At 42.3% G+C, this 27,728-nt stretch overlaps 1 protein-coding gene across 2 annotated transcripts in view; it reads right to left on the bottom strand.

The window, feature by feature from the left end:
* The window catches only part of CACNA1C (calcium voltage-gated channel subunit alpha1 C), a 774,332-nt gene that overhangs the window by 590,762 nt on the left and 155,842 nt on the right, over positions 1 to 27,728 (bottom strand). For both annotated transcript variants that reach the window (XM_059726516.1, XM_059726515.1), the window contains exon 3: positions 25,641 to 25,744. In XM_059726516.1, the coding sequence (XP_059582499.1) occupies positions 25,641 to 25,744 (104 nt within the window). The remainder of the gene's footprint in view (positions 1 to 25,640; positions 25,745 to 27,728) is intronic.

Below are 27,728 nucleotides of genomic sequence, written 5' to 3'. Positions count from 1 at the left end.
CTATTGCAACTTCTTTTCAGATCTCTGTGATGAAGGTATGCTCTGAAATGCAGTTTAGAAATCACAGTTCCTGGGTTTGCATCCAGGTTTTGCCACTGATTATTTATATGAACTTGACCAAGATGTTATACCTCAATTTTTTCATCTATATTTTAGGACTGATACTTTCCAGTGGATGCTTCCAGGTGGTACAAATTCCAGAAAGCTCTCTTTTTCTTAGTATGTTAGGCTTTGAAGAAAATCTATATTATTATTTGGTTGGTTGCAAGATGCTGGATAGAAGCAGCTCTACAAGCAACAAGATGTACACTCCGCTAAAATAAGTTCTTTATGCAGAACTGTTTCCTGGGAATGGGAACTGGTATGTTTGTGCGAATTCCAGAAGAAGGGTTGTCTGCATGCTGTTTGTGACTGTTTTTGATTTACATGTCAAAATAAGATTATAAAGATGGCAGAAATGTTTTTCCCAACCTTTTTTTTTTAATTTCAATACATTCTTATTCTGCATTGGAGCAAACAAAAGATTTTGGAAGCTTTTTTTAATTTAAAAAAGAAAAATTATTGACCATGAAGAACACAACCACTCAAAATAAGCCACTAGCTTAGTGGTTAGGGCACTCATCTACAATGAGGAAAGGCCCAACTTTAAGGTTTCAACTTTGCCTGGTTCAAATGAGAGGCTTGTACTTCATTTTCTGGCATCAAAGATAAATACACCATAAGGACCAAACTAAAGAGCCAGTCATGCTTGTTCTCTGGCTAGGTGAAGATTTAATTATTTATGCAAAGTGGAATGGCTCCAGGAGAAAAAAGAAAAAAAGACAGACAAGTAGTAACTGACACTATATTCTAGTGGTTGTGATGCTCCCTAGGAATGTAGGAGACAAAGATTCAAGCCCCTGTTCCAGTGAATATTTAATTGTTTACACAAGAACAAATTGTACAAAGCACAACAGCCTCAACAACAGACATCCACCCCAGAGCAGGTAACAAACTGGTAGCTAGGGTATTTACTTGACTAAGATTTAAGTCCCTGACCTGAATTAGACAAAGAAGGAACTTGGACCTGGGTTTCTTGTCATCCCATGTGAGTGCTTTAACCACACTGACTATAGGGGGTGGGATTCATTCACTTTCCTGATTGGCCAAAAATTCTGTCCTGAACCTGCAAAACCTCACTTATCAAATCAGATAGCAAAAGAAGTTTTGGTTTCAATAACCTCCTTTCTTAAATAAAAGACTCCCAAACAAACAACCCCTGCAAAAGTGTAACTCATCATCATCATCTTATGGTTTTGTGTACTGAAATTGTATTCAAGCATCTCCTGGGAGTGGGCACAGTTCTGTACTGTTACTAAGAAAACAAAAGTAGTTACACAATTCATTCATTGTCATGATAGAAACTATGTCTCCATTAATCACTCTCACTTACACAGGTCAAATGTTGGCATACAAACTGATGCTGCATCAAGGAGACGGGCCAACTAACAGGAAGGAGATAAAGCTAGAGAAAAGGCAAAGCATCCTCTTTTATACAGGAAGAGATTCCAAGAGGGCAAGCTAAGTGGAATATATTCTGCACCTCTTTCCTAAGTTGAGAGAGACAGAGATAGATAGAGATAAACCCTTGGATATCTGTGAGAAGATAGAAAAAGATATAAAAATGAACACCACTAAGCATACTTGAAAACTAGGTCACCTGCAAGATATTTGGGAGCTATACATCAAGATTGCTAAGTGTAGCACTTTATGAAGTTCCAAAGTTGCTCCTGAAGAACATGCTTGAAGAAGATTTAGAATGACAGAAACAGAGATAACCCACATTCTTATAGAATTTATGGCTGTGCAGAAATTGAATTTGGGGGCTTTCTTTGAGTGATTTATCTATTCAGGAAAGCATAGTACAAATGCAACTTTGTGATTTTTTTTGTTTGCAAGTTTCCTGCTGAAAAACAGGAACAGGACACTGAAAATAGTAGTTGAAGACTTTTGATCACAGCAATTCAGACCAGATCAGACATAGAGCAAGACATAGTCTCTAGGCAGGGTAATGTGGGGGCCCAGGGAAACTTACATACATACAGTAAGTGAGATTTCACAATAGCAAGTGTGTTTATCAAGGCATGCCACTAAACAGTCAGTAGTCATGTGGTCACCAAAAGCTTTGGTGATGCAATAAGATCACCAATGATTAACAAAAATTGAACATCTAGCCAGACTGTCTTATGATATTTGTTACAGATTGGCACAGCTGGAATTCAGTCTGCAAAGAGGCTACTTACCTTTGGGATCTGTCTTGATGATTAGGTTCACAGATGGATGGATCTTCAAGTTAATCTTTCTAGCTGTGTGTGAGGTTGGGAGACGTTGCAGCAAGAGGGAGAGGCTCTACCAAAAGGAAGTCTGGGTGAACCAGAGGCAGAGTTAAGCACCATAACATTTAGAACTCTTTAGCTAGGGGTAGAAATTACAGATAAACTGGTTTAAGTGACCAGAAACTGGTTTAAACCTGTAACATGACAAGCTCAGTGTACATAAACAAGTTTCAAAATGAATGAAACTGGTTTAAAATAAACCTGGTTGAATGTAGTATCAGATTTAACTGATTTGGGTCAAACCAATTTATGAAACCCCTGATCCAGACCCCTTCCTGGTTCAAGTTAAAGTACAGCCCCCCAACAGCCCAGCATGCTTTCCAGTCCTGGGTTGCACTATGCTGCCTGCTCCAGAGAGCAGGGATGGCTCCACCCCTCTACTCCCTAGCTGGAGCCAGTGAGGGCTGGCTGACAAGGGGATATGGGGGCAACTCAGCTGGGGATGCAGCCCAGTTGGCAAGTCGGTGGCTGGGGATGCAGCCCCTAAGTGGCTGGGGTCTGGGGCCAGGAAGGAGGATTAAAACACCTCTTCCCCAAAACTTACTGCTAGCTGCAACTGTGGACTACGAATCCAAGAGGCACCGGAACAGGAAGTGATGAGCAACCCTGCAGAATCCTGCTGTTGTAATTCTGGACTGAAAATCCCAGAGACCTTGGGGGCAGCAGCCAGAGAGCCATGTTCTAGCACCCCCTCATTTCTGGCCTGAGCCACTGCAGGTATGTGGCTACATTTACTGAATCAATGGCAATGTCTGTTCACTTCTGTTTCAATTTAATCTGTGCAGTTTAGACCAACCTGAAAAGACTTAATTGATTCAGCCTCAGGCTTTTTGACTGTCTTTATTTAGCCTTTGAGGGCATCTACTTTGTACAAGTCTACAGCTTATAAGGTAGACCTAACAGGGAAGGAACCCACATTTCTATTTGCTGGTAGTTAGCTTTCAAAGAGAGCTTGTCAGATAAAGATATGCTAAGATCTGGGTTAGTTTGGATTGAATCTGTATTACAGCACATCAGAGCAGACTCAACTGAGTCTGCCAGAGCGTAGTCATAACCACACTCCTGCAGCCTCCCACATCTCCTGTATCAGTGCCCCCACGCTTCAGAATGGCAGTGGTGGCACTTTATCTAAAGCTTGTCAAACAAGTTTTAGTTCAAGCATCCCTGCTGCTATTTTGAAGTATGGGGATGCTGATACACAAAACGCTGTGGTGCTTTAATTAGAGCAGGTCTTGGAGCCAGTCTAATTAAAGCGCTGTCCCCTCCCGCCCCAGAGCATATGTAAAAGTGCTCTTGGCTGGGATGGTTGAGCCAGGGATGATCCTGCCTTGAGCAGGGGACTAGACCAGATGACCTTGTGAGGTCCCTTCCAGCCCTATGTTCCTATGATCCTATGAGCAATACATGTTTTAGTACAGCCAAATGCAGTCATACTTATGGGAAAAAAACATGTCAGTCACAGTTAGGATGGGGAAATGTATCCTAAAAAACACAAATTGTGAAAAGTTCTTATGGGACATGGTGAATAACCAACTTAACATGACTCCAGTGTTATGCTGTGGCTAAGACTGCTGATGAAATTTCTGGATGTACATGCAGAAGAATTCTGAGCAAAAGTAGAGAAGGGATATCACCTCTGCATATAGAATTAGACACACTTTACTGTTTAGATAATGGTATGCCCAACTTTGGTATATACACTTGATAAATGATGTTGATCATTTGGAAATGGTTTGAAGGAAAGCTACAAACATTATGTAGCATATCAAAAATCTATTTTACAGTGAAACATTAAAGAAGCTCAATCTTACGCATCTTGGAGAAGGTTAAGATATGACTTGATCATAGTCTGTAAATGTCTCTATGGATAGATTTTTAACACTAAAGGATTTCTTAATCCAGAAGATATAGATATATAAAAGGTACAATGGCTGGAAGTTGAAGATATACAAAGTAAGACTGGAAATAAGTTGTGACTTTTTAATGATGAGGGTTAAGTATTGGAGTAATGTATGAAGGAATTATGGTTTCTCTATCAGTTGAAGTTCTTCAATTATATTTGGCTATCTTTCTGAAAGACATGTTGAATCTCTTCTTCTCTTCTTGATTGGCTAAATGCAGAATTTGGTAGGTGAAATTCCATGGCTAGTGATGTATGGGAAGTGAGATTAGATGATTGTAACCATCCCTTCTAGGCTGAAGATCCTTTAGCTATGGAGCCTGGCTCCGAGATTTCATCTTGTGTATGTTTCCAGGGCCTGTTAAAGTGACTTTTGCTCACTTGGATTTTTGTCAGCATCATAAAGACAGTTCTGAGCCATTTGATTTTTAGTTAATTTGAAAAAAACAACCTGCTGGTGGTAGTGGTTGTTGTGTTTTATGCTATGCTGTAAACAAAGGACAATTTTGTGCTCTGACACTAGTCTAACAGGGACAGAAAAAGAAAAGCAAAGTTGTATAAGATGGTCTCCATGTCTTCACCTGAATAGAATGATCACTCCAAGAGAAAGAGAAAAAGCCATTACAGCCTACCATTCAGCAAAACCTCTCTTTGTATTCTACCAAATGTCACCTACAATAAAGGTTACACAGGCTGAAAGATATGTTGGACCAGGTCAGAGTGGTGGGAGGGAAGTGAACCACAAAACACACTGACTGTTTGAAACATACTCTTCCAAATTCATACTAGAGCTTGACAATGTTACCCTGCCTAGCTCTGAAAATGGCTCAAGTGACTGAGATGAATAGAGCAGAAAAGTACATAAGCAGTCTTTGAGCAGCAGCTTGAATACAAGCTGTGATCTCTCTTTCTCTGGAAGCCGGATCAATATCTTGGAGGTATCCCTCTTCAATACAGTATTTTAATGTCAAAGCAAAGGTAAATATTTCCAAAGGAGTCATCAGCAAGAAGTAAATTTATTTCACCAGATGTTTGTCAGAAATGTTGCCACAGCTGTGTCAACAGTTACTTTACCATTAAACATGGCATTGTATTTTATCCCAGATGATTTCCTTTACTTTAGCCACATCTCTTATCTCACACACAAATATGCTGTCAGTATAGTCAATGAACATGAGCAGAATTTTGCAGGACTTACCTCAGTAAAGTAGAAATAGTTTTTAAAAAGATGTGCCCCATTTTCTTTTCATCCCTGTAAGAATTTCATGATAGAAGAACCATCTGAATGACTCAAACTTATTCTTATATGCTGTAGCCTCAAAGTTTTCAGAAACTCAATTGTCTCTCTTTCATTTGCTTGTTCATTCTCTATCTCTTGCTATGGGCTGAAAACACTCGTATTCAACAACCTGATCCTTCGGATATGAAAAAAGAAGCGCTATTTCCTGATTCTATCACAGGGGTGATGTAAAATGTAAAGAAAATTAGGTTGGGCATTCATATTTATATTCAATGTAGAGGAAAAAAATGAGATGCTGAAAACAGAATGTTATTTTTAAAGTTTATTGTAAAATAGTGTTAGACTTAATTCCAGTAAATACAAAATAATGCTATGTGATAAGACTGCTATAAACTAGTTTATTTCAGAATGAAATAGTCACAGTCACTCTTCCTCTGAGATTGATAAAAATTATATCACTGTCAAATGAGAAAGTGCATAAAGTAAAAATGTTAAATAAGGGTAGATCTATTGATTTTTGTATATATGATGATTCACAACTAAGGCTTGATTTGCAGCTGGATGAAAGAAAAACATAGTTAATGATTTATACAAAGTAGGATGAGGTCAAACTGGCTTGATATAAAGTAGATAAGGTTTCAGATTCCTACATGGTGTAAAGCAATACAGTTAAGCTACATCAGTTGACACCAGTTCCATATCTGGCCCTGAATATTTACACACACATACAAAAACATAGCCCATTACATAATTCCTTTACATATAATACTTGCATTATATAAGTTCCAGATAAATAATATTATGACTGTGCATGGTCAATTATTAATATTCCCATCATTGAGGTCAATGGACATGAGCATATTCAAAACAGCTTAGAAAGCGATTCAGACTTTCGGTCCTAGGGAAGAATTGAAAGTGCTCTTTCTTTTCACTTTATGGCAGCAGCAGTGATGGTTTTCAATAGGAGGGAGAATTCCCTACCAGAACAACTCTTAGCAGTTAGATGCCTCGATCTCTGCTAGTACATCCCATTAGTATGATGTTTTTGTAGTGCATCCCATTAATATGGCGCTTTTGCTAAATTAGTCAGCAGTGCTCTTGGTTATACTAATATTTATTTATCATTATTGTGTTTCTATGTTAACAATGAACAGGAATGAATGGGAGCAGTTCATATTTTCCTCAGATGTATTCTGTTATATGTCTTGCAGCCACAGGTGGATATTTATACCACTATCTGCCTTCAGTTCATATTTGAAGGTCACCTCTGCAACCATAAGAACAAGACACTTATAATTTTGAAATGTAAGTGTAGATTCTGAAATACTTATGCAACAACTCCTTAAAACTCTTCAGCTCTACAGACATTTGTGTGGCTGCATCATCTCATTTAATCAAGGTCCAGATTTTAAACTGTAGGTGTATGTTGTGTGTGTGTGAGGTACAGTTTGTTGGTGGCCTTCCCACCTCTTAAAATGCACTGTTCTTAATTCTTTGCACAGTACACATTATAATATTTTTAAGACGTTAAATGATAAATCAAAACACAAGAGAATATAGTGCTGGTTCTAAAGGACAGTACAGTTCACATAACTGTACTATAAGGGTGTGGACAAACAACACGTGAGCCATTCCAAAAATGTCACTGATAGGGAATCAGTTCACAATTGTTCCTGGACAGAAATGTTCATGTATATACTGCTAAGGGGCATATCCCCACATTCAGGGGTGTAAATTTGCTGCCACTGCTTTTTGCCACTGCTCTGCTTCTGTATGTGTGGTTTGCTGTGAGGGAAAATGCCCCACTTTGGGGAAACTGCCGTTTCCTCACTCCTCCTTGAGAGGCCACAGGAGTCCTGAGAGAGAGGAGCTAAGTGCCAGGGGCCTGTTGAGAGAAGGGCTCGGGACAAGCCCAGAGAAGAGCTATGTGCACAGGGCCTTTCTGAGAGGCCAGGAGGGGCCTGGATGAGCCCAGAGAATGAAGGAGTTGCAGTAAGGAAAACCGATGGAGGCCTGCAGAATAAGAAAGAGAGAATGATCTCTGAGCCTGAGTGGACAGACCCACAGAGATGAGAGGACTGGTAGTTGGAGGACAGACCCTGGGAACCTCGACTGGCTTATGCTGGGGCCAGGACTCAGGAGGGGCCGAAGGGTGAGAGGGCCCACTGTGAGAGATGGCCAGAGCTGAGAGAGCCTGGAGTCGACTGGCTTGGAGATGGGGCCAGGGCCTAGGAGAGGCACAAAAGTCCTTGTGGGGCCACAGCCAAGAGGGAAGGGTCAGGGAGGGAAGGGTCAGGGAAGGGTCAAGAAAGACTTTGACTGGCAGGGGGCCAGAGATAGAGGACTGAGATGTGATATGGAGCCACAGCCAGGGGTCCAGTGGTTAGCAGCCCAGGAGGGACGTACGGCATCTAGGGAAGAGCCCAAAGAGGGATGTGTAAGACCTAAAACTGCACCCTACTGGAGTTGGATGGTATAGTGGGGCTGCCTGTGTCAGGGCAGCCCCCATGAAATTCCATGCATGGGCCACTCAAGGGAAAGGTGAGGATGAGGCGCCAGAAAGCCTCAGCTACCACTACCTTGTAGGTGACCCTGTGGAGGGGGAAGGTTAGGGGAGCACACCCCAACAGAAAAGCACTTGATGTGGGTCCAGAGGCCCAGTGAGGGGCCAGGGAAGACCAGGACCACGTGAGTCCAGAGACCCAGCAAGCGGCCAGACAAGACCAAGGGCCTGGAGAGCATCTGGGAAAATACAGAGGAGCTGACACCCAGAGAGAGGTCAGGAGAGAGATCAAGGGGTCCAGTAGCCCAGAGAACAGCTGGACAAGACCAAGGGTTTGAGGGGGCTGAGAGAGACTGAGGGATCTGGCAACTGGAGTGGGGCCTGAGAGAAACCAAGGGGTCTGGGGGCCCAGGGAGCAGTTGGGTGAGACCAAGGGGTCTGAGGGCAGAGAGAGGGGCCAGAGGAGAGAGCAAGGGGTTTGGCAACTGGAGAGGGGCCAGCAGAGAGACCGAAGGATCTGAGGGCTGGAGTGGGGCTGAGAGAACCCAAGGGGCTGGAAGGGAGGGGCTGTCAGCAACTTACAGAACATCTGCAAGGATGCCATCTGTGAAGTGGGGGGGCACGTTGTAGGGGTGGATTTAGGGCCACATGAATCGCCCTTAAGCTTCACGGTGTTATCTGGGGGGCACAGTTATGGAATGGGGCCCAGCAAGGGGTCTGGGCACAGGTAGAGGCCAACAGGGGTTTGGTGGAACCGGGCCATGTGAAGACCTGTGGGCATCCTGCCTATTATATTTACCTTCAAGGCATGGCAGGAGAGACAGAAGGGCACCCTAGAGTTAGAACAAGGCACGGTCACGGAGCCTTCAAGGGAATGTCATGGCTGCCCCTGGGACCCAACCCTGTGACGGTGCCAGAAAACACCCACAACCTTGAATTGTAAGGTGTTGGCATGCCAGGGGTGGATGGTGAGGGAGCCAGGAGGGTCCTGATCTTTGTTGTTGCAGCACAGCCCCAGCCCATTCCCTGCCATTTCCAGGGGTGCACATGCCAAGCAAAATGCCTTTGCATACCATACTCTAGCACATGTGCCAGGGGTTGCCTACCCCTGACCCAGACCATTACGCTTTCCAGGGAGGAGTGGAAATTTTGCCAGGTACTAAGGGCTTTGCAGCTCCCTGTTTGTAGTTTCATTGGGTTAGGGGTGCACCAATAGAGATTTTGCGGTCTGATGCCAATAGCTGATTTTTAAGGAGGTGTTTCAGCTGATACCAGTCCAATTTCTGACACAGCTGCATCCAGCTGGTAAGACTGTTGTGGTGGAAGAAGAGGGAAGGGGCAAGGGGAGGGGGGCAGATCAACGTCCTGTGCAGTGAGGAAGGGAGTGGGGTTGGGGCTGGAGTAGGTGCTGTCCAGTGGGACGGGGCGGGGTGCAGGACGGAGCCACTGCTTGTCTCGGGGGGTGCAGGGAAGGGGAGCGGCTCCTGCCACTGCACACACCCCAGGAGGGCATGGGGGGGTGTGTGTCCTTGGATCTGCGTGGGGCAGGGCAGGGTACGGCAGGCTGCAGCTGCGGGCTGGGGCCGGGAACTATGCAAGGCTCATCCATTTTTTCCAGCACGCACTACTGACATGTGCTCTGCATCACTTTTTTCCAAGGAGTTGTTTTTTTTTTTCTATCAGGATTTCCTGGTAGCAAATTTTGCCGTAGTGCTGCAAATTTTCAGTGCTGCGCAAGTTTTGATGTTCCCCATGTATGGTTTGTGGTACCACAAACCGCACACCCCTGCACATGGGGACCCACCCTATATGTTTGTGGCATGGGGTGAAAAGTGATATAGTTTGGGATACCTGGAGAACCAACCAGACACTAGTCATGGAATGCTCTGTGTCCCCACATGATACTGAGCCAGCTCATAGAGAACCAGCTCAAAATAATATTCATTTTCCCAGTGTGTTTTTAAAACATTCCAGGAAGTTTAAACTGGTGTTAAGTGGCCTGCACTTTTATATTCATAGGGTTTCAAGTGTTAAATGTTCTAAGCCAGGGATAAGCAACCTCTGGCCTGTGGGCCAAATGCAGCCCATGGAGCCATGGCATCCAGCCCACAGTCTTCCCCACAGGTCAGAAAATTTGGCAGTGGGAAAGCAGCAGTAATTAATACCACCACCCTCTCCCATTGCCAAATTCCCAAGCCCCCCATGGCAGATTGGAGCCAGACAACCCCCACTTCCCCTGTGCAGCTAGATTGGGGCCAGGTTTTGTCCCCTCTTCCCCCTGCAAGGTCAGGCTGCGGTTGGATCAAGTCCCCTTCCCTGTGCAGCCAGATAGGGTCCTGCTGGGCTTGCCCCAGGTGCCGTATTGGGACCACCAGTCAAATCTGGCCCACAGATGGACCAGGCACTGCCCATCTGGCCCACTAAGCAAAAACACCACTGTTCTAAGCATTACTTCCATCCACACCTTATGTGTCTTTACATAGAACAAAAATATAGAATGGTGATTCTCAACTGGGATTCTATGGCACCATTGGGTGCTGTGGTAACCCTTGAAGGGGGCCCCTAGGAGGGAGAAGCTAAGCAGGATAAGCTTGAAGAGATAAGTGCAGGCTCTTCCCTTCCAGCAACACATCCTCTCCTACTCAGTGTAGTGACGGCTCTTTCTTGTAAGCTGTTCCTCCTCTATCCTTATCTGTGAATTGTGTTTGAACGCCATTCAGTGCTAGCATTGTGTGGCATCACTGAAAGGATCTCAAGGCACTCTGGTTGAGAAGCATGGGCGGAAAGGCACCTGAAGTTTTAGAGTTTAATATTCATTGTACACGTTTAAAAATCCTACTTTTTTCCACTATCACAGGGTAAGCTTGCATAGTATTTTAGGTGTGGAAATAACTGATTACTTGTTAGTTCGGCTTAAACAAAGTTATAATTAAACAGTATTGTATTTTAATACACCAGCAGGGAAAAATCACTTCAATTCCTAATATAACCTTGAAAATAAGCCTTATGGCAGATGAGCTAGCAGCAAGCCAACAAAGCAGGATACATTTCAAATCCCAAAACTATCAATGCAAGTTTAACAAGGCAGTTTGAAAAGCAATTACATGACTGCCAACACAGCTAGCTAGGGAACCACCAAAATTCTGCAGTTGGAAAGTATTCCCTGTAGGAATTGGACATATACATTTTACCACTGACAAATTTAGTCCATGGTGCGAATGGTGTTGACACCAAATGCTAACCAACCATTACAGATGGTAACATCAACGGGAAGTAACAAAAACATAGTCTTCAAACCATATGTATTCTGCAGGGGTCAAGGAATTAGAATTCAACACCTCTGGATAAGCTCACTTTTGTGTACAGATATGAATTTTAAGAGTACTGTAAAAGGCTAGAAAAATGCCATAATCTAAAGACAGTTCAGGCTCTGCTTCTAGGTCCAGGGGCCATAGGACTTGTTAAGTTAAAAAGATACCCTGCTGCATGGAGAAAGTCCAAGCCAGCTCTCCAATACCCAACTGAAATGGGATGTGTTAGGTATTAAAGTTGCCTTCTGCTCACTCAAATTTTACACAACTGATGAACTTTCAATATTTTTTTAATACAAAAGCATCATTGATAGGCCTGGTCTCTTGATGGTATTATCTTGCCAATCAAGGAAAAAAAGAAATAAAAACCTCAAAATAGGTTCAATTCCAATCTCTTTCTCCTCAGGCCAGCATGGGTTCTAAATCAGAGTAAACCCTGCAAATGCCTTGCATTTCTCAACAGTATCCACTACCTTTCTCAAGTTCAGGAGCAGCATTATTCAGCTTTGAAGTATATTCTATCCTTTCTTCAGTTAGGACTAAAGAACTGGCTGTGATGTTCAAACCAAAGGGTATTAGAAGTTAAAAAGACAGAGTAGAGTACAAATCCTCCTGGGAAAAATAGCTACTCAGGCCTTTAACAAATATGCGGAGGGCTCCTTCCCTTTCTAATATTTTTGCCATCTTTTTTACAAACAACAAATTTGTTCCTAAGGAAGCTATAATTAAGATTAAGCTCTTCTATTTTTGCATAGGCACACCGGGGGTGGGGGTGGTATGTGTTGCTTTTAAAGCCCAGTTTGTTGTACATGCCACAAAGGACTGAAGTTCCAGTAACTTTGTCACATATGCACAATAAAATAATGGCAGTGGGCCAAGTTATGGATTTCTTTATCAAGCAAAACCTTGACTGAAGTCAGTAAGAGTTTGACCTGATTAAGGACTGCAGAATTTGACTCAAGAAAGAGATTTAAAGGAATCCCTTACATAAAAGTTCTTACTTATCTAGATAGAGATACAGAACTCCTGATATAATTAATGAGCTCTTTATACACTCATAATGGGGAGACTAGATCCCAAAGGCTGAAGGAGAAGAATAAACAGCACTAAAATGGTTTGTGTGAAACGTGAGTGCTGTTTTTCTTTACTTCATTTTGAATATTTCTACTAGTTAAAAAGTTATGTTTGTTTTACAGAGGAAAGGACTAAAGTATACAAAAGACAACAGTCCTACAAATCTTTCAGCTAATCCCCATTCATCTTCACATGCACTGTCCTCCAGGAACACAACAGTGCTCCCACTCTGGCAACCTGAATGATCTTCGGGTTTCAGAAATAATATCTACTTCTATCTAAAAAAAGGAAATAAGTATGATTAGATGATCATTCAGTAATTTAGACAGTTTAAAACTACAGAAAAAAAATGGTGGTCAGTATGTTTGGGGCTTCTGGGCTAATGTATGGACCTAGCATGAACAATTAAGATAGATATTTTGTGACAGGGCACTTGGGGTGCCTGTCACTTTGAGAGAGGGGCTGCTTGAGGAACAGCCTGCAGGTATGGCAGATGCTACTGAGAGAGTCACCTGACTAGAAAGGGACTGGGCTTGAGCTATATAAGCCCAGGGCATGAGATGGTCAGGCAGTCTTTGAGTGCCAGAGAGAGGAGCTCCTGGCAGCAGGGCTTGTGACATAATCACTGATCTGGGGTAAGCAGCACTGAGCCCAAGAACAGACCTTGGAACAGATGGACCTGGGAACAGGAGCGGGTGAGCCCATAGGCTGGAGAAGGGCAGCAGAGGAGCCAGGGTGCCTGGAGCCCAGAGTAGATCAGTGCCCAAGATAGACGAAGTAGACCTTGGAAGAGATAGGCCTGGGAACAGGAGCCAGGGACACAGTGCCTGAAAGAGAGGCCCACATAGAGACTGAGCTTGAGCCTGGGAAGGAATAGGTACTTGGGAGAAGGTCCGGTGCCTGGAGGGGACCCAGGAGAGTCCAGTGCCCAGGGGGGACTAGGTTGCATCGAAAGAAGGTCTGGTGTCTGGTGGGGACAAGAAGGGTCCAGTGCCCGGGGGGACTATGGTGTATTGAGGGAAGCTCCAGTGCCTACGGCCTGCCAGAGGTCAGTGTATGAGGCCAAAGGGCCCAAGCCCAGATAGAGGGCAGTGTGTCAGGAGGACTAGAGAGCCCAGAGGTCAGGAACCCAAGAGGCATGAGGATTGGGGCTGGGAGCCTGTAGCTCATTAAGACAGTTGTGTTAGCAGAACACCTAAAAGGAATGGGAGTGGGTATTGGGAAGGATGGAGTCCATGAAACTAGCCCTTAAGGCAATGTCCATGAATACCTGTGGTCCTAAGAATAAGACCAGGCTTGGAAAGCCTTGGGCCAGCCTCCCTTTTATCAGAAACTAATAACACCAACATGTGGTGTGTGAGTAGGAGAGAGTCCCAAGGGAATGCAGGTTGGCAAGGGCTGAGTGGCCACCAGGGAGCACTGTGACCATCCTTGGGACAAGGACTTGCTACATAGGTCAAAATTTAAGTATAATCTAAACATCCCCATCCCTATACCATATCCACATCACTCCCATCTTCAGATGCCTCCCTAAACTCCATATGGATTTCATAATTCAGGTGAAAATTTCTCCTCTTGTTTTTTTAAGAACACCTGTGGATTTTTTTTCTAGTTCATTATACAGAGGTTTTCTCTCTCAGCTTCTCTTCTACTCTCCCCTACTGGCACATTTTTTCTAAATTTTTTCTAAATGTGCTAGTAGGGGAGAGTAGATCCTCATTGACAGAAAGGTCAATTCAAAATCCTCATTCAAAGATCCACACTGACAGACAGGAGCCAGAGAACACTTTGTATACCCCAGCAGCCATCTCTCAAAGATGGCCAACATCAATGAGGAGATCCAGTATAGGATCCAATGTGCCAGATCTGCCTCTGGAAAACTGAATCATCATGCATTCAACAATCATGACATCGGGACTCAAACAAAGCTCCTGTTATATAAAGCTGTGTTAACCCCAACTCTTCTCTTTGGCTATGAAGCTTGGGTGACCTACAGGAACCACCTGAAAAGCCTGGAGCACCTTCACCAGTGCTACCTCCAGAAGATCCTTGGCATAAAGTGGGAGGGTTGTTGTACAAACGCCACTGTCCTCATTGACACTAACACCACCAGAATGAAAGCACTGATCATTCAATATTGGTGTGGTGGACAGGGCATTGTGTGCACATGCCTGATATATATTTACCAAAGCAACTGCTACACTCCCAACTCAGCCAAAGACAAAGGACATGCGGGGGGCCACAGGAAATGCTCTAAGGACATACTCAAGGTGAACATCAAGAAGTGTGGCACTGACATCACAAATTGGGAAAAACTTGTCCAGGACAGAGCTACATGGTGACACTTTGCAAGAGAAGGTACATCTTACTTTGAGGAAAACCTTCTCACCCTTGGAGGTAGAAAAACAACAGAAACAGAAGGAAAGGAAACAAGCACAAGAAATCTGTGGTCTGACCCTCCCTTTAACCACCACCTGTGGCATCTGCCAGAAAGTTTGCAGCTCTAGCACCAGCCTTCTTAGCCCTCAATGGACTCATTTAAAACCCTTAACTTGACTTGTGAAAGTAATCATCCTTGACCATGAGGGATTGCTGACGATGACACTTTTACTACCAGTCTCCCCTGCAGCTGCTCCTATCTGGGATAGCTCTCTCAAACAATCTTTCTCTGTCTTCATGTTTACTTTTGTTGCCTCCAATCCCTAACTAAAACCTAATTTTCCCTTAGCCTATACTTCTAAATTCCCCTCTCCCTCTATTACTCTGTTACATTGCATTCTATATAATGCTATATAAATAATTGATCATAGACAATGCGGTAACTGAATTAATTCTCTAACTCTATTATATAGTTTTCATTATATTATTGTTATTATATTTTTGGTTCTTAAAACAATTAAACTGCACATAGATCATCCCCCCAGCACAACTAAGCATACACCAGCCAAGAGCTAATGGAGCTCAGAAGGACTTTTCCGATAATGGTTTCTCTGAGATACTCTGACCCAGTGTGCAGCCAGGCACTGAAGCTACCAGCAGAAAGCCTCGCTCTTTCATGATGTCATTGGCCTTCATGCTGGCACCCAGCTAGTATGGTAAAAAAGCCATCTGATTTGAATGCAAAAAAAAATTCATATCAGAGGAGTGAAAGCAGCTTAGGAAAATGAGTCTGATTCTGAGACCTGAGAAGGGGGAAGAGAAACTGTGATTGAAGTTGAAGGAATTAGTTGAGCAAAGAGACTTGGAGCTAAGAGAGTACATGATGGAACTATCCGAGTAAGAAGACTAGGACTGGCTGACTAGGACTGGAAACTGCCGAGAGAAAGGTAGGCTGCACTGACGCTGTAATTACAGTACATCAGGGCAAACTGAATTAATTGAGTTTGCTGGAGCATAGTAATTACCACACTCCAGCAGCCTCCTGTGTTTTGTGCATCAACGTCCCCACGCTTAAAAATGGTGGCGAGGGTGCTTGAACTAAAGCTCATCAAATGAGCTTTAGTTCAGGCACCCCTGCCACCATTTTTAAGCACAAGGACACTGAGGTGCTTTAAATAGAGCAGCTCTCAGAGTCACTCTTAATTAAAGTGCTACTCCCACCCCTACCCCCAGAGCATATGTAAAAGGGAACTTTTGAGGGGGACATTATGACTTGCTGTGTAGAGACTGGGATTGGGATGAGAGGCCTGAGGAGTGGATATTGATCCAGGCTAGATGCAGAGAATGAAACTGAGACAAGCAGCAGGACTAGGACAATGACAGCTTAGAGGGAAAAGTTCAGGAGTCAAACCAGGGGTAATAGGGCAGAAGAATCTATGCTCACTCCTTTCTAGAGTCTCACCACTCCTCTGCTATCAGCAAATATCTGTAAATCCCACTGAAAAAGTACTCCAACCCCTTCCATACTTGGTCCACAGAGATGATGGCAACTTGTAACCCTTGTCTGTTATTCAGACAGCTCGAATTGCAGAGGTCTGTACAGCAGATATAAGGTTCCAACCCTCTTATTTTATTATTTATTAATTTAACTTTTTATTAAGGTTGCAAAGTTAAGCACTCAAAAATTATGAAATACCAAAATCAAGGTTGCCTGTGCATCCTTAATTTGATCCCCATGTGCATATCCATTAAGATACAGTCCTTAATTACATGTCTCATACTATTTTCCCACAGGGACTTTGCCTCATTCAGTGCACAGGGAATGAGACATCTGTTCAATATTTTTATCCACATCATTCTATTAGCGGCTACTACCTTATTAATTGCATACTATAGACGGAATACAAATTTCTTCTTTTCCTTATGATCTTCTCTAATACCTGAGTGACATATAAATTTTGAGTCATCTCCATTGTAAGACCATAATTTTCCCCTTTTCCTGTACCAAGATTTATAATATATCTATCCACAGTATTGCGCAAATAGTGTGTCTGTCTACTTCAGAATGTCTCAGCACACTTTCTCCTTTTCTGAATAGACATCATCTATTCAATTTGACATACAGTAATCACAAGTAAAGTAAACTGGGACACACTTGTATTCTCTCTTAATACAATTCTTAGTCATTGAGGCTACAAATTACACATAAACTAGTATACATGATCAAAAACTCGTTCAAATCTGTAACACAACAGAAGTTCAGCGTATATAAACCACTTACAGAATGGCTGAAATCAGTTTAAGATAAACCTGGATGGATGTAGTATGATCAGGTCACAAAAAATTAGAAGCAGGTGTAGCAGTGGACGTAGTCTTTCTGGACTTCAGGAAGGCCTTCGACACTGTCTCTCACCCCATTCTCATTAAAAAACTAGGGAACTGTGGTGTCGACATCTACACAGTCAAAAGGGTCACTAGTTGGCTGGAAGGCCGCACCCAGAGAGTGGTGGTGGATGGGTCATTTTCAACCTGGAGGGATGTGGGCAGTGGGGTTCCCCAGGGCTCAGTCCTCGGGCCCGCACTGTTCAACATCTTCATCAGTGACTTGGACGAGGGTGTAAAAAGCACCCTGTTCAAATTCGCAGATGACACTAAGATGTGGGGAGAAGTAGGCATGCTAGAAGGGAGGAACAGGCTGCAATCAGACCTAGACAGGATACATGGGTGGGCAGATGAAAACAGGATGGGTTTCAACACTGACAAGTGCAAGGTACTTCACCTGGGGAGGAAGAACCAGCAGCATACCTACAGGCTGGGGAACTCCCTTCTTGTCAGTGCAGAAGCAGAAAAGGATCTTGGAGTCATTATTGATGCTAAAATGAACATGGGCCGACAGTGTGGGGACGCGGTCAGGAAGGCCAACCGTACCTTGTCATGCATCCACAGATGCATCTTGAGCAGGTCCAAGGAGGTGATCCTCCCCCTCTATGTGGCACTGGTCAGGCCGCAGTTGGAGTACTGCATCCAGTTCTGGGCACCGCACTTCAGGAGGGATGTGGACAACTTGGAGAGGGCCCAGAGGAGAGCCACCCATATGATCACGAGTCAGCAGGGCAGGCCCTACGAAGAGAGGTTAAGGGACCTGAAACTGTTCAGCCTCCACAAGAGAAGGCTGAGGGGGGATCTAGTGGCCATTTACAAACTGGTCAGAGGGGACCAGCAGGCATTGGGGGAGTACCTGTTCCTCTGAGCACTACCAGGAGTGACAAGAAATAATGGTGACAAGCTGGCAAAGGGTAGATTTAGGCTAGATATCAGGAGGCACTACTTCACAGTCAGGGCGGCTAGGATCTGAAACCAACTTCCAAGAGAAGTGGTGCTGGCTCCTATCCCGGGGGTCTTTAAGAGGAGGCTGGATGAACACCTCGCCAGGGTCATTTGACCCCAGTACTCTTTCCTGCCATGGCGGAGGGGCGGACTTGATGATCTGCTCAGGTTCCTTCCAACCCTACCAACTATGAAACTTAACAGATTTAGGTTAAATTGGTTTATTTAACTTCTGTCGCAGATCCCCTCTAGATCTATGATAACTCAATTCCCCAGTATCCCAGGATGCTTTGCACCTCCTCCACAAGACCCCCTGCCACTCTCACAGGGTGGGTGGGCTAACCTTGGCTCAAGCTGTCTAGTGCCCCCCAGGTTCTAGCCTGGGTCACTGTAGGTATATTGCTGCATTTCTGGATTTCAAAAGTGAACGTCTGTTCACTTGCTTATTGGTTGAATATACTCAGCTTAAACTATCCTGTTAAAATTGAATTGATTCAGTCTCAGGTTTTTTTGACTATCTATACTTAGCCTGAAAGGCATGAATAAATCCTGCCTTGCTCTAAGAGGCATATTTCAGTTTTTACAACTTAGCCTGAAGTTAACACCCAGCTATAGACAGGCATGCATACAGAAGAATTTATCATTTAAGCACAGTATTACAAGGTTTCCTTGCTGTAATAAGGGAAAGGGATGGAAAGATGAGCTATCAAAAGAACCCTAGGAATTTTCTGCTGCTATTTATCCAAAAGCATAAACAATTGAGTGTAATGTATTCCATGGAATGTGTTGTAAACCTTGGCCTTAACCTTATTATGTTATCACCATGCTGTGACACTGACCAGGCTCATGCCATTTTACAATTGCCAATGAAACGACAGATGCATTTTCCTCTCAGCTTCCTATCTTAGGCAGCCCCTAGTTTTACTCTAAGTGTACATTATCTCTATTCTAATGCCTAATTGTAAGGATAACAAGCAGAAAGACTCCATATCAATTACAGCCTCTTATGCAGGCTAACTTTAATTCCCCTGAAACTAGCTCCAGTTTTCCTAACTACATTGAAAGAATGCACAATATTATATTGTTCTTTGTGCAAGGTCATGCAGGGTTATAAGGTTTCTTCCTCTGTAAATTTAAGCAAAACTTCAGTGGAGTTCATCAGTTCCAGTGTGGTTTTGCACTAAATATAATTCTGTTTCATTGGTGTGTGTAATAGTTTCCCAGTGGATGCAAAGTGAGGAAAAAATAAGAATATTGTAGAAGCTGCAATCAAATTTGTATTGATACAGGATTTGAGAGACCTGGTATTGATCTCATTGAGGCCAGTGGCAAAAATCTTCCATGACAATAGCTGAAGATCTCAAACTTAGAAAAACAAAAGTCTGATGTTTTGGAGTAACTCCTTATAATTAGCGACCAATTTAAATCACAGTGAGATAAAAGGGTTTTTCATGGTCCGCTTGCGGCACTCAGAACTGATTTCATGGGCATTTTGTGGCAGCCCTGCCCCTTGGCGCTGATTGGTGGAGAGAAACTGGGGGGAGGAGGGAGTGGCTGCCATCTTGATTGGTGGCTGCACTTTGGGCTACTCTGTTCCTTGGCACTGACTGGTGGAGAGGCCTCCCTCAGTGGGGGAGGAGGTACAATGGGGCAGCTGCCATCTTGTCTGCTGCCCTTTGTGCTGCCCTGCCAGCCAGCACCTTCCCCTCCCAGCAGACAGAACTGCTGGCTCCTACTGGGGAGCCAGCATTTTATTTTTATTAAGTTTTGTTGTTGTTGTTGATTTCGCAGATGTCATGGACAATCCTGGACTTCATGGTTTCCATAAAATCTGTGAAACCACAAATTAAACAGTTTCCTTTTTATAATGTATTTTTTTCCAAAAAAATAGAACACATGCATTGACATAGAAAAAAATAGAGATGAAAATAAAGGTCAGAACCTGTTCAAGAATTGGTAAAATTCATTGCTGTGAGTACTGAAAAATGTTAATGTGGGGAAAAGAGTTGGGAAAAATACTAAACTTCACAGTAGTCCAAAGGCAGTCTGTTAACTCAGATTGCAGAGTTTCAGCAGTCCACAAACCAAGGAAATAATACTATAAAATATCCTGAGAAGATATCCTATTTATTCATCTACACCCCTCTGTATCCTTTAGAGTGACTTTACGTCTCTCTCTTAAATATATCCTCTAGTACTCTGGAATATTAGAAGCATGTTTTTTTAACGACAAGATTGGCCTTCCTCCAAAACAACAGGGACAGCATTAGCCACTGCTGAAGGAAAAAAATTAAATTAATGCTGTGTTTTACTGGCAGGTTCAAATTGACTTCAGCAGTATTCTGGTTCCTCCAAATCTCCTGGTCCCCCAAAAGTCACTATCCACCTACATCCATTCCCATTTACCTCAATTTCAAACAGTCATATGCCCAGTTTTGGTAACTCATTTTCTATACCCCTGATCATCAGTTTTTATCCAGTCACTACCAGGCAGTTCCTTTCTGTGCTTTCTTCCCCAGTTCATCCACTATAGCTTTGGATAATTAATCAATTTTGTGATCACTCAGCCAATTCATCAGCACTGTGTCCCTCATTTCTACTTCTCTTCTTATCTGGTCCTCCTTTCACTTCTTCAGTGCTCTGCTCAGTAAATTCTCTTTCTCCACTCCTTTGTTGGCCTCAACATAATTTTTCCAATACTGGGGACTTGGTTTCTCAACCCAACATTTGCTTTGAGTCTGAAGTAAAGGGAAATGGAGAGCTCCTAGATGGCTTAGGAAGGGTTGCAGCCTGAAGCTTAGGACACTGACAGACATGCAGCTCCCCATTGTAACTCATGGCACTTCACAGAAAGCACCATGAGTTACAGTGACGGCCCCCCCCAACCAAACAGACATTCACTGTTGTGTATGGGGGGAGGGGAAAGGAGTGGGGGTAGGGATCAAGCTTGACTTTGGAGCTGATTCAGGAGGAGCTGTATGCTTGCAGCCTCTCTTCCCTACCCCCACTCCCCTCCTCTCCCAGAGCCTCATGGGGGCTCCAATCCATCTGCCTTCCTGCCTCCAGTGCAGGCTTGGCAAACCCCAGCCCGGAGCTGCCTCCCCTCCTTCTCCCTGCTCCTATCCTGCAGACAGCACTGGGGATGGAGATGGATTGCATCAGCCCAGCCCCAATCAGACAGAGGCTAATGAAGGCACTCTGCTCTGGCACACCTTCATCTGAACCCTCATTACAAGAGGGTCTATTTGTTGTGCAATCAGTCACTTTTAAAGTACTCTGCAGCCATGCACTTCTGTCAGGCCACAGCTGTAGAGCGCCTTCAAGTGGTCAACTGCATGACAAATGTCACTTCTGTCAGTGCCTACAGTCTGTGCTCCTGCTGCAAGGCTAGGAGAAATGTCAGTAACCTCTCACACATACTGTTCTCTTTCCTAGCTCCTGGATTGAAGAAGAGGGCAGCTACATAATAGCTCTTTTCTTGGATCAGTGCTTGGCTACAGGAATCTCTAACACTTCAGGCAGTTCAGAGTGATCCAGCTAACAGTAGCAATGCTGTTGGAATTAGCTAGGCTGGACTCTGTCTGCATTGTCATCATCCTGTTACCACCCATGAATGTAATGTGCATCACTGACAAATGACAACAAGTGGCCACTCCCAGCAAATGTATATGCAATGACATCATAAAGCATTATAGCTAGTTATCATAGCCAATGGAAAAAGTAATGAAATAGGGGAGGTGAATGTCTATCAGTGGATATTATATGTGTGAAATGAGGTACGTGTATTTTGGAGCAAGGCTCCTATTAAGAGTAAATAGTTATAAGTATGCCCTGTTTTATTATTGGCTCTTGGACTTGAATGTCCTATGTTTAAAAATGGAATTCACTCTAATCATAACTATTCAGTGAAACAATATCAGCCACCATTTTGCTGAGCTTCACATAAAAAGCATCAGTGGAAGAAATGAATCTCTGCAGCCCACAACTACTTTCTCTCTTATTATCATCCTCCACTCGATTAACATTTAAAAACAAATGACTGAATTCACCCTGCCATTCCAAGATCCTTTCCTTGTTTTTGTGTCCCTGTGACAAAGTATTTAGCAGAATTTCAGCTTCACTGGAATCTGACAGGCTGCACCAGAGACATTTCTGCTATAACCTCGAACTTGCAATCTCTAGGCTGTCAACCTGTACCTTAGCACCCACAGCACCCCAGCCCCAATACTCTTACTTACTAGAAGGACAAGGCCAGTAATGACCAGTTCTTTTCTGTCTTTAAGAGTTTCTTTAGCTGTTTTCCACTGAACAAGATCAAAAAGGTGAAGTGGTTTCCTATTTGAACTTCATTTTTAGAAGACTGGAATTCTTTTTATAGTGGCTGTGCTGCTGTAGGAAACTCTCAGATCCCCAACTCTAATTACAGCATTTCTGAGAGCCACACACATGCACACTCACTCTCACGCACCCTTTTTCTCTCCTTTACAAAGAAGAAACTACACTTTGAACTACCATTCCAAGATGAAAAAATGCTTGGAAAATGACAATGAAATATTAGAAAAGATGCATTGAGAACCTGAGGAAAAGTGTCAGTTTACTGGGAAATGGCTAATTTTCTCTTTTGAGCTTTACAAAAAAAGGGTGACTACACATCACATACAAGGTCAGAATTTGTAAACGTTTTTCAGCAGGAGGCCAGAAATGACCCAACTCAGGTCCAAAATGAGTGGGCATTAGAACCCAGATGTCTCAACTGCTGACAAGGAGATGTCTCTTTGACAGAAGGCTACAGTGCCACACAAGTAGAGCTTCCCTCCATCAACGTTCCTGGTGCCTGGCTGTGATGCAGCATAGGGCAAACAGAGCCCCTTGCTGACAAATGCCACCAAAGCCATGGCTCTGCAGCTAGATTTAAAGGTTCTGCAGACTGGATCTGCCCCATAGCTTGTAGGTTGCCAATCTTTGTACTAGGTAATGCATTTTTGAATAAACTTCTCCATGTCTCTAGACATCAGTAATGTAGGACTGGCTGTAGTTAGGGACTTCCTGAAATTGTGATTGTGCTATTTTCATGGAACTCGCAAAAAAAAAAAAAACAGTGGGGGGGGGGGAATTCTGTAATTTTGGCAGGTTTGCTGCAAAAAAAACCCCCAAAAACACAAAAAACAAAAACAAAAAAAAAACCCCTCCTCTGTTCTACTTTTTCTGCCATGTGGAACAGTTACCTTCTAACTCTGTGCCCCATCTATTCTTCATCTCATTCTAAATCTCTAATATATTTTTTCACCTGTACCTAATACTCTTCCTCAACGTAAATATTTAACTCTTTAAGCCTATGCCAAATTATGGGAGGCTCTCAAATATATTTGTATGAATGATAAAATATATGATTTTAATGCCTATGCATGAATATAAAACCCATGCCTATTATCTTGTAGGAGAGCACAAGGAGTTAACAGGAAAAACTGCTGAACTTACTCAAATGTAACCTGAAAGCTTAATTCAGCACAGGGAAGGCTTCTGTTAGGATGAACCCATCAAGCTATGCCCTGTTTTAATGGAAAAGCCTCTTTTATAAAGAGTAGGACAAGAGGCTACTGTGCAGTCAGATCTCCAGAACCTAACACAAAATGTAGAGGTAAAACCGTACCTCAGATGAATGAAAGCCCACTCTATTGCCACTGCACACCATGCCTATTATGTACTCTTGTACTGCCATATTATAGTCCTGTTCCACTGATAACGAGAGATCAGTTTCCCTGGTTAGTTTTCTCCCCTTCCCTACTTCCCCAGAATAGCTACCCATGTAAATGAATTCTCTCCCTACTCTCACATGCAAATTTTTACAAATCTATCTCTTGGAGCTCTTGTATTTTCTATTACATTACTACATTTAATTGTAAGCTGTTGTGATTGGGTGGTTATGTGATGAGGTAAAATATTAAACAGAGCTACCATATGTGCAAAGCAGATCTCTTACAGACAGCTTCAAGACAGCTGCTCAGATTAATATTGTTAATATTTTCCCAGACAGACCAGTTCAGTCTGTCTGACTCCATTACTAAAGTTTATCCAAAATGCTACTCAGAAGCAATTATCCAGTAGCTTCATGATGCTGAAATAAAACTACCTATGCTTAATTAAACTCAAGACAAATTTAAATCCTCCAAACTTCAAATCTGCTTAATTTTTATCTTTCCATGTTACAAATCAAAATTGATAGCAGACAATGAGTCAGTGTACTATATCCTAGACGTCAAGTTATGAAAGATTCGTGTTTCCAGGTCCATTTCTTTAAAAGTTTAAGTGAATTATCTACATATACACTACATCAGTAGCAGCAGCCAATATCTGCTCCTTTCAAACAGTGCAATCAGACAGCAGGAAAAGTGGCAATAAGGCATGATAGCAAGTCACAAACATTCCTGTCACAAACCCAATACCAGTTTGAAGTTAATTGTAAAAGTGGAAAATGATTGAAAATGTAATAAGAAAATTTTTTTCCCTAAAGTTTCAAAGTAAAAGGTAACTCAGGATTTATGTTTCAGCAAAGTCAAAGTCTTTATTTCACTGTGGCTTGTTATAGACAACTTTATAAGAATATTTCATCAAAATGACTACATCTCAGAAAACAACATGAATCTGTTCAACAATGGTGACAGTCATACAGCCAGTTGTATCTATTTAGGAGAAATGCTCTTTAATGTCTCTTGTCTACCCCTGCAAATGCTCTCATATCCCAATGAATTTTTACTGGGGTAAATGAACAGTGTCCCTAGTCTATGCTCTGACAAAGGATAACATTTTGTTCCACAAATCAAATCATGAGGAAACTTTTGTATGTAATGTTTTGGGAAGGAAGGCAGCATTTTGTGGTAATTCTATGGACTGTATTCCAGACTTCTGTTTTGTGTTGTGCCTTTACTGAGCAGAATTCTTTGCTATGACTTTACACTAAGCCAAAAGTAAACACGTTTCTTTTTCCATGGACAGTGCTATCCCAAAATACTGGTATTTGCATAAACGAAGAAGGAGGGGAAAAAAGCTTCCCATGCAAGAGAAAAAAAATATCCTTTGAACGAACATAATACCGATATAGAATGCAAATATTAATACCACTTCCTAGAAACTAGTCATCAAGCTATGCTGCTGTGCATCACCTGAGAGAAGGACCATAACAATTTCACAATGGCATTTAATGAAACAAACCAACACATAATCCATGAATAAAAGATATCTCCTGGAACACCTGCATTTAAACTTACCAAGCACTTCTGCAGCAAACTCCGAAATTTGCTAACCAAAACATCACACGCAGAAGCCTTGCAAATTTTGGGAATATTCTTAGCTAAAGCAAATCCTAATGAAGCAGGTGCTAATATGAATAAAAACAATATAGCATTCACAACTAAAACATACAGTTCTTTACACATATGCATGTCTTATTCTCCTTAGCTTCCAACAGTGTCTGTTGGGTGAGTTTTAAACAAGACCTGCGAAGTAGGAGGTCTGGATATTCATGAGGACTTACCAGATTGGAATTGGTGGCATTGGAATCATCTTCTGGAAAGGGGATATAGATAGCTAAGGCCACACAATTGGCAAAAATAGTCAGTAAAATAATTATTTCAAATGGTCTGAGGAATGGAGTTAAGGAAGTTATTCTGATGTATGCACACAGAAATGAAAAAAATAAAAGATTTATAAGAATTCTGTTTAAAGAAAACATTCCAGGCCCCTTATATTTTGAAAAGAAACATATGCCTTTTTAAGTGCTTTTCAGAGCTCCCAGCCAAGATTCTTCCTAATATGTCAAATGCAGTGTAGGCCAGTCGCGTGCCAGAGTAAACACAGATTTCTTAAAAGTTTTTTCTTCTTTTATTTATTTAGATTGAATTTTCCTGATGTTCCCTCATCTGCAGTTGTGCTATTTTTAATAGAAAGGCCTATTCTGACAGGACCTCTATGCTTCCTCATACAATACAGTTGCTTTCAGCTTTTTCAAATTGCCAGTTAGAACTATATATTTTAAATTTTTTTTACAAAGGTTCAACATTTCTCAGTCTCTCCTGTCACATTTCAAAGAGAAATATAAGAGAGATAATCAGAGAAGAGCTAGGATCTGTATGTTATGATACATTTTTGAGACAGACAGCCTCTCTTGTCTTAGTCCTTAATGAAAAGTTAGACACATATTTAACTAGAAATTGTTTAAAGAGCATGGTGTTCATGATTAAGGCAGAAAAATGACCTACCTTAAAAGTTCTCAGATTGCTCATCTTACTAAAAGATTCAAGCCAAAGATTTTTTTTAAGATTTGGTAGAATATGTTATTTTTATTTTTTTGTTTACATAGGTATCACATTCAAAATAAATGAGACCATATCCAATGTGCCTGGGATAGTATGGAAGAAGTGATCACTAGATTAGTGGAATTAGCATTCAGAGGCACTTGGGACCCCTACACAGCTCCCTGGGACCCCTACACAGCCACATATCCATGTGGGGCCTTAAACAACTTTCACATAAATCAATGGGCATATATACATGTCACCCTACATCTCTGTAGTGATGCACTATGTCACTGTACAACATGCTACAGTGATGTAGAAATCACGTGAATCTACACATGACCAGCAGCTACTCCCATTCCAGTGTGCCACTATGGCAAACTAGCAGCTAAAACCGTGCGCTGTGCGCACAGAACAATACAGACAATTACTAGGCCATGCTTTAGTACTTCCAAAAATACATGTACACTCATGTGATCACTACATCACCATAACATGTCATACAGTGATGTAGGCCCATGTGTAGACATGCCCATTGACTTTTGTGAATGTTGTTTAGGGCCCTACATGGATATGTGGCTCTCAAAGAGGTACTAAACAAATGTGTATTAAGCTGCCTTAATGTGCAGTAACAAAAGTGTATGGTTTTTAAGTGATGCTTAACACACAGTAGCCTACTTTACTGTGCATTAGCATAATTGCACAGTTTTTTACATGACCTAATTTAGTTTTGTTTTAACTTATAGTTAGTGTCACTTTCCAGGTCTTAATTCTATAATGCTTAGGTCACCAACACTGCAGAAGTGACATTGGATATTTGTTTAACATCCATTCTGATTGAGTTTCTGATATTCAAAACATCAAATCCTACCTTTCTCAATAAAGTTTAAACTATTAGGAATAGCCAGGGTCTGGAAGCAAATTAAATCACAACCCTTTGATATTGTTGTTGTCAAAATATTTGTAGTGGCTACAAACACTAGATTTCCAAAGACAGACTTTGATGGAAAAGTCTATTTGTCCTATTTACTCAAAACAAAAATCCAGCATCAGCATTGTCAGATTGATTTAATTGCATTGCTTGGTCCTCTCCAGATCCCATCAGTACTATATCCTGCTTTACAACACATCACTCACTTCATCTGACACTGATTTTATTCATTTATCAAACGTCACTTTGTGATCTATCTAGGGTTGTGTAGTTACTGTGGTTCCACCAAGCAAACTGATATTCAGCTAAGTCTCCTTTAGTCATCATCCATCATCTTATGCTAAAAGCATTAGTGTTGTGTTAGAAAGGATAACAAGTAGTAAAACTAATCAAGAGG

Source organism: Alligator mississippiensis, chromosome 4, assembly GCF_030867095.1.
Source record: "Alligator mississippiensis isolate rAllMis1 chromosome 4, rAllMis1, whole genome shotgun sequence".
NCBI classification, from domain to species: Eukaryota; Metazoa; Chordata; order Crocodylia; family Alligatoridae; genus Alligator; species Alligator mississippiensis.
This window is presented reverse-complemented; position numbering and strand designations above follow the sequence as displayed.